The sequence below is a fragment of the Anoplopoma fimbria genome, chromosome 19 (assembly GCF_027596085.1).
Source record: "Anoplopoma fimbria isolate UVic2021 breed Golden Eagle Sablefish chromosome 19, Afim_UVic_2022, whole genome shotgun sequence".
NCBI lineage: Eukaryota > Metazoa > Chordata > Actinopteri > Perciformes > Anoplopomatidae > Anoplopoma > Anoplopoma fimbria.
The window spans coordinates 20,219,025-20,229,821 of record NC_072467.1 but is presented as its reverse complement, the minus strand read 5'-3'; the positions used below and the strand labels follow the sequence as shown (position 1 = coordinate 20,229,821).

At 41.4% G+C, this 10,797-nt stretch overlaps 1 protein-coding gene across 1 annotated transcript in view; it reads right to left on the bottom strand.

Moving 5' to 3' along the window:
* Positions 1-3,350: 3,350 nt before the first annotated feature.
* Positions 3,351-10,797, bottom strand: part of LOC129108595 (PDZ domain-containing RING finger protein 4-like) — a 46,582-nt gene continuing 39,135 nt past the window's right edge. The window contains exons 5-8 of the mRNA XM_054620466.1: positions 9,070-9,132; positions 6,905-7,006; positions 5,920-6,045; positions 3,351-4,835 (exon numbers count right to left, since the gene is read on the bottom strand). Of these exons, the coding sequence (XP_054476441.1) occupies positions 3,363-4,835; positions 5,920-6,045; positions 6,905-7,006; positions 9,070-9,132 (1,764 nt within the window). The 3' untranslated portion in view covers positions 3,351-3,362. The remainder of the gene's footprint in view (positions 4,836-5,919; positions 6,046-6,904; positions 7,007-9,069; positions 9,133-10,797) is intronic.

Here is a 10,797-nt window from a genome sequence, read left to right as displayed (position 1 = left end):
TGACATTTCTGTCAGTACTGGTATTTGAACTGCCGGGTGGCTCTGACAAATGCCATGGCTGTCACAGGCTCGATTTTAATTACACCTGACTGGGTCTTTTAGGGGCTCAGGGATGAACTTAATTAGTTAGCGAGTACTCGGGCTAGTTCAGGCGTTAGCTGGTACCACTCATACCGCTTTTTCCTCAGCGGCTTTTCATTGGCATTTAAATGGTCTCTGTCCATACAGACCGAAAGAATTAATAAATGACGGGACAGCAAATGGGTTCGGAGGACGGCAGGAGTCCACTTTTCAATACTAACTTGGATGTTAATGTTTGGTCGCTGTATGAATGGAGATGCTTTTAAGTGCAAAATACTTTAATGGAAATGGAAAGCATTGACATAGAGTACAACCTTAGAGTCACACTAGATGTGATTCCTTGGCATTATAAAACAGTAATGTGTGTAAATTAAGTGGTAGAAAGTGCTTTCATATTTATACACAGCCTGAACAATGGCCTTTTTGTCTTGTAAGGAGTTGGATGGAGTATTTCACAGGCCAGTTTGAAAATAAAAATATTACAAACATAAAACACTAAAAAGAAATGCTTGGCTACAAAAAACATAAGACATAATGCCTATGGGTAAACATGAACAGTTTCTACACAAAAGAAAATATGTATAATAATATCAGGAGGAAGACTTGTTCCATTTTAAGAAACTAGTCAAATATGAAAAGGAACCAGGTTTTCAGTGAAATGGAAACACAGAAGTACAGAACAGTCTTCAGGCAGTGGTGTGTCCGTGACACTCCAATTTCAGCTATAGCACACTGACAACTTAAGATAATGCGCAGACTTGAGTATCCCTGAAGCTCTCCCCTGCATATGACAAGGCCATAGCAATGATTAAGTGGTTGGTACGTTTTAATGAACACAGAGCCATCCGAGTGGAAGGTGATTTAAATTGAAATCTCCTTCTGTTTAATCACTTAACATGCTCACGGAGGGAAGAAAAAAAAAAGTCACACATAAGGAAATATGTGAGGTGAGCGTGTGTTCAGCAAAGAAGTCATTTTGTTTTATTTCACCAGACTGGTCTTTACCCCAGTGACTTGACGTGGTTTTGTTACGGTTGTTTGCAGTGTTAACATTTCCGATGACACTCTTTCCTAACACCCTCCACCTCACTTCTTTATTCATTGTCCCTCAGAAGAACAGCACAGATTGTTGCTGTTGCTCACTTTCACACTGTTCACACCAGCCGCTTCACAGGAAAGTCAAATTATAAACAAATTTGAAAGATTACTAAGAAAAAGAACTTAATTTAATTACAAGGTTTATGTGCTAACAGCTTGCTGAGTACAGTATCATGTAAAGTTTATGGTCAAAGTTCATCATTCACCGGCTGAATGCTTTCCTACACGGATGAATGCTTTCCTACACAGCTCAAGCCTGGTAACAACTGACGATTAGCAGCAGAGTAAAAAACAAACATGATCCTGTGTGATGTTTTACCAAAAAACAATAATTTATTATCATTTCTTTTGCAAAGATCACCATTATCACACATTATACCCGGCTACAAATGTGCCAACTACGCATTACTCGAAATTAGACCATTGACATTGACTCAAAACGAATACAGGGATCAGTTTTAAAATTTCAAATTTACAATATCATTGTTAAAAACGGGGCATTTAGAATGAGTATACTGTACATGTAACTGGACTATAAAGTCTGTTGATAAATGCAACCCATTCGTTTCACCACTTTAGTCTTTCAATGATCTTTTATGGTGTGTTTCTGAGTCCTGCTCAGTGGCAATCATCCTAACACATGTCTAATGGAACCGCAAACATAATTCAGTAACGACTATATAATATTTATGATATTTTCCAGTTACTTAAAAACTCAAATTATACAATGTATGAATAAGGCTGAATGATACCTCTATGTTGCACAGAGATATCCAGAGACAGAGTCTGTTTGTGTATGAAATTAGTTTGCTACACAAACGTATCATCGTTCAGTTTTTGCTGTTAAGGCTATGCTGAGTAAAGGTGTATGTTGATGATGTAAAAAATACTGGTATGTAAAAGCTATGAGCAGGTCCATCTGTTGTTGAATATGTAGAAAAAAACTCATAATATTAAGCAAAAATAAAATTGAATACAAATTATTTTTTAACCAAAGCAGCAAACCATACAGACAAACCTGCAGCACTGGCATTGAGTCAGAATATTTTTGGACGTTTGTGATCCTTGACACCAAAACTCTTGTAAGTACAATATATAAAGTACATAAATCATCTGCCCACACAGTTGTTTTTCCATTGACCTGTCAGTGTAGCAGCTTCCTGGTTTGTAACTTTGTAAGAGAAGTGGCTCAAGTTGACAAATTATAGAAACAACATAGAAGAATTTAAGTGTAACATGAGGTATTGAACTTTTAAAAAAAATGCTTTTAAAAAATAACCGATAACATAGACAAAGGTTGTTTGAGTGGTTGACCAGAAACATTTGCTCATACTAACATTTACAATGTTCAGTAACATAAAACCTCAAGAATTTCTGTCCCCTAAAAGAAACCTGGCAGTACGGTAAAGCACTTTTTTCTCTTTCGGGTGATTGGATGAATTTCAAATTCCTTACATCTTCAGGATTAAACACATTCTTGCAGTTGTTATGGTCATAATTTTACCAGAAACAAGATATACAGTACTATGATTCGGAATGTAAGATATTTGTCCCTTTTTAAAGCTGCAATATGAACCTTATTTTTACAAAGTAAAATGTACCTAATCTATTATAATTTTCTGTAATCTGTATGGTTAACTTTTAGACTTTGTGAGTAGTGGACTTCTAGTAGACGTCCAAGCACCAATAGTCTGAAACATAATATCAACTGCCTCTTGGCAACACTGAGAGAGTTACTGATTTCAGCTTTAAGGATAAGTAGCTCTGCTAATGGAGGAGCAATAAAAAGTAAGTGAAAGGGAGGAGAACCCAATAATTCATTGTTGCAACTGGCAAGTGTACATAAAAGAAAATGCTTCTCTTTAGATGCTTTAACAACCATTTGAGTATATGGCTACAACATAAATATGAAAATAGAATTGAAGAGATAAAAATGTTTAGAGCGAAGTAATAAAATAATCATATAGTCATAATTTCATAGAAAAAAGTTTTTTTCCCCCGCAGAGTGATGTGAAAAACAATACTGAAAAACATGAAGAAAATGCCATGACACCACTGATAAAGTCTTTACAAAATGCTTTTTGGGTACCAAAGTGTGAAAAATATTCCTATTGTCCTCATAAAAACGCCACATTGAACGAGGCAAGTATATTATACCGCATGGGGTAGAATGTGTGTTTTGTTTATACAGTAGTGACTGATAGGAAGGCGTTGTGCACCTTGGCTCCCTCAGGGGCCTTAGTACCATGAGTCATCAGCTCCTGGATGGTCATCCAGTTGTCCAGGATCTTCTTGTTCCGTTTCTTCATCATCTTCTTCTGACTGAGCTCTATAATGCTGACTTCCTTGCGTCCCTCACTGCTGCTCTGAGGGTTCTCCTTTAAGCATTCCAGCCGACTACGCTGCATGAACTCTCTCCTTTTCCTCTGTTCTTTTGCTCTCACCAGGTGCTGCTTTCTTTCCTCTTTACTCCAGTACCTCCCCATCTTCATTTCGCTCATTGCATCATCGTCCGTGGTCATTCCCCCGCTACGCTCTTCTTTAATCTTTAGGGCTCGCTCCCTCAGGATCTTGTCTCTAACAGGCCTCTTGGTGATGTAGCGCGTGCCGTCGCTGCGGATCTTGACCTTCCACTCCATCTTGGGCTCATTAATGGGCATCTGAGGCTCTTTGCAGACACTGAGCAGGCTGAGCTGGCTCTGAGCGTACTCCACAGCTGAGCGCTGCTGGATCAGCTGCATGTAGCTCTGGTAGTGGCGGGCATGTGCTGGGATGTTGACCTGCCTTTGCTGGGAACTGTGGGATGGAGAGAAGTAAGGAATCTGGGACGCAAGTGGTTTTAATTCCCCCCTGCTATCCTCCTCAGCCTGATCTGTCTGGTTCGACTCAGAAGGATTGCTTGGGTCGGGGCTGCCTCTTCTCCCTGGGACTGGAGCACGGCATGCTGGGATGGGGCTTGGGCTTAGAGAAGGGCCAGAGGCAAGGCTGCTGCAGAGGTTCCTCTGGTTGGTGAGGCTGACCATTCTCTGGAGCGAGTGCTCGGGGGAGCGGTCCATTGCCAGAGGGGTGCTTCGTGAACTTTCCGCCGTGTTATAGGCACTGGAGCTGTCCTTGTCAGATTTCTCCAGCCTCCCATTAATGTCCGCCAGCTTACCCCTTGTGGGGTCACTTCTATGGAGGCTTTGGTTTTTGGTTGAGGGTGCAGTGTGGCCCGTGGAGGGAGACTGCTGGCCTTTACGAAGGTTATGGGCCTGCATGATGTTCTGACATTCTAGTTCGATGCTGCGCAGCTCCTCGTTGAGCATACGTAGCTCGTGCTGGACGCCGCCCTGCTCCCCAATGCTGCACTCAATGGTGCTACGGCGGCTGTAGAACAGGTCGTACTCGCCGCTGTTACGTATCTGACACTTGAGCTCCAAGAGCTGCTGGAAACGATCACCCTCCGTCTCATCATCGTCCTCATCCTCTTTGTCCTCCAGCCGCGTGGAGCCGGTGATACAGTGTGTGTCCCGATTGTCTCTCAGGCACTGGGACAACCGTCTCTGGATGTGTGCCAGGACATTATGCTCTGAGCTCTCCATTCTGTCTTTTATTCTCAGTACGCTATCCTTATGATGGGGGAGTGTGGAGCAGGTGGGCTTGTCATCTTCTGCTCTCTGAAAATAATGAACAATGAACAAGACCATCCTTAAATAGGCAGATTTTTTTATTGATATATGGCTCTTTCAACACATGCTTAATTATGATGATGATGATGATTTAATTCTGGTATTGAGCCACATAAGGACACTTTTTAAAATGTATTTTTTATATTATTTACGTTAGCTTTTTGTCTTTATTAGAAAGACAGGACAGATAGACTGGAAGGGAAATAGAAAGGGAACAGTATGCAGCAGAGGGTTGCTGCTAAGGACTCAACCTTGGGAAAAAGGTGATTGTTGATTATTTCAGTGTGCTTGCAAATTTGTTTTAAGTGATTCAACAAATTTTCAAATGTTACATATGGTAATAAACTTTGAATGGTACTCTGGTGTTTTCTCCTTTTTATGGAATGAGGACAGAAAACAACAAAAAGTCCCCAGAACCACCGCATATAAGAGTTAAATAGTGCAAGCCTATTCTGCTCTCTCCGTAAGGATTACACATGCTGTTGTGCGTAACTCTGTTGTACAGCTCTTTCACTGCAGGGATTGTTTCCTCTCCGCCATGTCTTTGATGTTCCATCGATATGGATTTTTGTAGCATGCTATTTTACCGACAAAACAAAACCTAAAGTTCTGATTGCAAATGTTTGGAATTTAAATGGTTCAACAGTCCCCTTCCATAAATATTCATAATCATTATTTTTAGGGCTGTTCCGAATACCATATTTTGTGCTCTAGAAATTCGGTTGTAATCAATTCAAAGGGCAAAGCTTGTTTTCACTGTTCCAAGAAAGTAAATGAAGAGTTTGATTTCATCAATGCCACCAGCTTGATCTTTAGTCATTTTATGGTTAATATTGACTGTGAATGATACAGCCAAAGCAATTATTGGTCAGTTTGATACCATGGTGTTTATAACACACCGGGTACAATGTTCTGTCAATCAGGGGGAAGGTTATCTTAAATGTATTGCTTTCTGACTCATTCGTTTTTAGGGGCTTGATTCTTATTGAAAATAGAAAAATAAGAGTTAAAAGGGCTCTCAAGAGTTTCTTTAGCCCAAATAACAAAGTTTTGCTATTTTTGCATGTCTGACCTGCTCATTCTCCTGCTCCTGTAGGGCAGCCAATTCCATCTCCTCTCTCTGTTGCTCCTCTAACATTTCCATCTTCAGCTGCTCCAGGAACTCGCTGTGCTCATCATCCAGCCAGGCCTCCTCCAGCTAATGGTGAATGAAAAAAGGAATGCATATGGAGAGAGGGATAGGGAGAGAGAGAGAGAGAGAGAGAAAGGGGCTAGTGTTATTTGTCAAGGTCTAAAGCTTGTGGCTACACGGTGCCTCAAAACAAATATGGTGTCCAAATGGGTGCCAAAATGGGATTCTCTGAAAGATAAAACGTAAAAAAAACAGCATGCATGGTTTTGAAATAAGGCACAGCAAGCCTCAATATGATGTGGCGTTTGACTGATATGCTGCTCCCTATTTCTTCACCAACAAAACGCCAGCCCTCATCTTTAAAACATACATTCAGATCTTAAAATCAAGCCAATACAATTTAATGGACATAAGACTGCCGCCTCTGACCTATATGCTCCGAACCATCCATCATCTGTTTGTCTGCTCGATGTGAGCCAAATGGGATCCATATCTGAAGACTTCAGATTTACTACTGAGGGACACATTTAATTACAAAGAGTCTACTACTGCTGCTCCTAGCTCATCTGCACTGCGGCAGAGTCCCTTCACTTATTCGCCATCGGCCTTGGGCTTGAACTCACTCCACATTAGCATGCCATTAGCTTTTATGGCTTACCGTTGGAAGTCAATTACAGTGGCGCTACATAAAAATAAAACATGATGAGGTGTCTCAGTGGTGGCTTCCACTTGGAGTGGTTGTGGTGGAGGGGAGGGTTGGCTACCCCAGATTGCTAAGGTTTACTCTGAGCAAATATAATGCAAATGACAAACCTCCAGGGCTGTAATCTGTGAATTCAGTTAATTCTTTACCCATGCTACGCCAACAGTAGGTGTTTTAGTCAGTGGCTGAACGATACAGTATGTCAGCGTGGTCATTTCTAACCTGCATCTCAGGTCTGGCAACCAGCAGTACGATGTTCCTACTCTCTTCATTGGAGAGTGCGGCCATTGCTTCCTCTCTGTCTTGTACATCTTGGCCATTAATCTGAGGATGACATACAAACACGATTAGCACACACACTATTAAGTCGGACACAAGCAAGCAAACATGCTTTGTATACACAAGTGGAAATATTTGAACACAGGCACATATATATCCTCACACACTGAGGCCAACTTCATTTTCTCCAATACAAAGGCTCTTAAGAAAAACAAAGTACCACAATAAAAGAGACACTGCACAATAATGCCTTTTTTCCCAGGGAAATTGCAAACACTCTGTGATGCTCTCTAATATGAAGCAGGACCCAGCAGTGATTATGAATGGGACAGTGGCCGACGGCCAACGGAGCTGTTGTGTTCACCAAAGGATCCGGCAGCGCACATGCATCTCGCCATACAATTAACTGCCCACTGACATGGGGCGTCCATCTTTTTGCAGGCAGAGTAATGGCCCTGTCACTGGTGGATAATAGTGCCAGAGTACTGGTCTGCCTCACAAACACACACACACACACACACACACACACACACACACACACACACACACACACACACACACACACACACACACACACACACACACACACACACACACACACACACTACCATTTCTGGCTCAAATCAGTCACACAACACATGGTAGACACCGGTAGACATTTACAATCAAACTGTGCTTATGCAACTGCCCCATGCATCAAATAATCACTTGCACATCCTGTTTACTTTTCCCTCGACTTAATTCCCGTTTCCACTCTTCTAATGTTCCATTGTATTGATTAGAAGACATATTCTCCATAGCATACTAGTGTGTTTCTCAATGTATAGATCTTCACGTATGTTGGCAGAGTTCATTGCCTATTGTGTTGATAAAAATGACCCATCCCAGTACACTGGTTTTTAATTGCTAATCTCCAGCCAGAGCTACACTAATCAATAGATTTCATATTAGCAATCAAATGATCTGAAGGATGTTGTCTATAGTGACAAACGCGCAAACACTCATCACCAAATTCTGTTGTTTCCCCAAGCTCTACTGAGCCTCTTTCAGCAGTTTGTCAAACTCCACTCTCATCACTCATGTTTCCAGCAGCAGCAGGCAAGTGTGTTTGGTGAAAATGCTCTGATAAACCTGGGAAGCTAGGAAAGAGTGCTATGCCAAGTACTACCCTGAGCCTTCCGCTTAGCACTTATTGTATTCGTATTAGTTTGTTGCACTTATTGTATTCGTATTAGTTTGTTTCTTCACTGTACTTTTGCTCTGGTTTATGCTCTTAGATGCTTGTTTAAGAAAGGAGATGCACTTATGACTTCTGGTGACTAGTAGTTCTCTTGAATACCTATGTTGAATACACTTATTGTAAGTCGCTTTGGATAAAAGCGTCTGCTAAATGACTGACTGTAATGTAATGTAATATGTTAGGTTTGAAAAATTGTTAGCATCTAGCAAGCTAATTAGCCTTATACTTCCCTCAGGAGATGGTGGAGACCAAAACATGGCTTAAAACACGGTGAATATTAGACTTGTATTCATCAGGTGGCTAAACACACAGCTCCAAGTAAATGCTAATGTTGCTCTGTCTGCAGAATGGTTGAATGGGCAATTGTTTGCCATAACAATTTAATAAGGTTATAATTGTCATTGCAATTAGAGGCTATTACTTGTCTTAACAAAAACAATAATTACCCTCCTTACACACAGAGGCAACACTTAACAGCCAACAGCCCTGACAACTGCTGCTCCTCGATGGTAGCAGAATTCCTCTGAATCTGAGGCCTGAAGATGAAGCTAGGGGCTAATAACAGTCATAGCCTCTCAGCTATCCCAAAGGGGGCAGTGAGCCGCAGCACAGCTCCATCCTGAACTAGAACTCTTAAAAACCCCTGTCGGTGCTGAGTCAGTAACTAAAACAGCCAGGGGGGCAGTTCTCCCCCTCTAACAGTCACAGCGGGGGAGAGTTCCCCCTTTAATGTGCTGCCATTAAAAATGAATGGGCACTCGTGCTGGGAGACAGTGGTTGAGTGCGACAAAATAAAAGCAGGTTTTTATATTGAATCTAATTAGAGCTGGTGTGGAGGGGGCCAGTGAGAAAGAGTGCCCTGCTGTACCTGTAAAATGCGGTCCCCTTCTCGGATGCGTCCATCTCTGGCAGCGATGCTGTTTGGACTGATCTGTGAGGGTAGAGGGAACAAAAATATGCCTCTAAAACACTTTCAATAGCAAAAATAACAAACAAAAGAAAGAGAATCTAGTAGTGCCTGGAAAGAAAAACGTTTAAACTCATTATATAGACATCACCCAGCTAGACATGTCTAGCCTGTTATGAATAATGTGAGCAGAAAACAATAGGTATGCCAACTTGGCAAGATCTTAGATGTCAAATGCTTTTCCTGCATCTGCCTGGTCAGTTTTCAAAGCCATTAACTCTGAGTGTCACCTTTATCATTTAAAATCTAAGTTGTACCCGCCTTAGTTGTAATATTCTGTCAGGTTTATGTAGCACAAGCCTCTGCTTACAGCATCTACAGCCTCAATACATGATGCACCTGCTTCTTCTGTAACTAATGCCTGTGGACAAGAGGGCAGGACACTCTTTCATCGGCCAATCAATCTGTGTCTGGGGCCATTCGTTTCACTCTATCCTAACAGGCAGGATTTCTGGAGATGGTGAGGTGCTGTGGTACTCCATCTTCATGATAGTCCACTCCTACACAGAGGGACACTCATTAAACTGGGAGGAAGGTCACTAGAAAGGAATGGAGTGAACAGAGGAAATTGAACGTAATCTTTCTGCAGTTATGGGGAGAGGACCCAAACCCTGAGAGATCTACATGAAAACTGATTTACAGATAAATGAAGGAATCTATTTGTTGTTGAAGATATCATTGTGAGTGGGGAAATGGCTGTGGTTACATTTTTGACTCTCAGGTTTGGTTTGACTCTCAGGTTTGGTCCTTTCTGTTTAGTAGTTAGGGAAGAAAACAATATGGAGGACAACTAAAAAAAAGACTTTTCCCATCAGTGTGAATGATTTGGTCTTTTGGCCCTGCAGTAGACTGGTGACCTGTCCAGGATCGACTCTTCCTTTTTGCCCTACACATGCTGGGATAGACCTCAGCCCCCTGTGCCACTGAAAATAATTAAACAGGGATAGAAAATGGATGAACCTTAGGAAATGTACCTTTCAGGTCTTGTTCTTCTGTATTATTTAACCACTGTGCTGTGAGGCACAATGGAAAGAAAGGGAGATAAACTTAAATAACTACAACGAGTCGAAGACAATGTGGCCATTCATCAAGCGCTACAAAGTTGGGGGAATTAAGCTTGTTGTAATATGACCTTGCATTGTTCTTAACTCCATGTTGATGTGTTCTCTCGCCTTATGCAAGATCAGAGTAACGCCTTCTCTAACACATCCTGTATACGGTGACATTCAGCCACCTCATCTAAATGCAGCACACAGCTCTTAGCCCTACTTTTTTTGCAGAACGAACGCTTAAGGATGCTGCCAGGAGCCACGGACTACAGTGATTTATATTCTGCTCAGCTCTCAAAGCGAACACCTTGCAGGGTCCGACTCAACTTCAAACGAATACGAGAGAAAGTTGAGCAGAATGGAATACAGTATTTTTTATGCTTCCAACAAGTGGGAGAAAAGTAGATGCAAGAGTAAATTGTTGCCAACATGCATATCACAACAACAACAAGACCTGAAAGTGTTTGTTCTTTAACTGTCACTGCAGTCATTTCATATTTGTAACTGACAGTTAGAACATTTCCAAACTGCCAAATAATGTAATTTTTGCTTGATGAAAGGGTTCAATTTTAATTGTTAT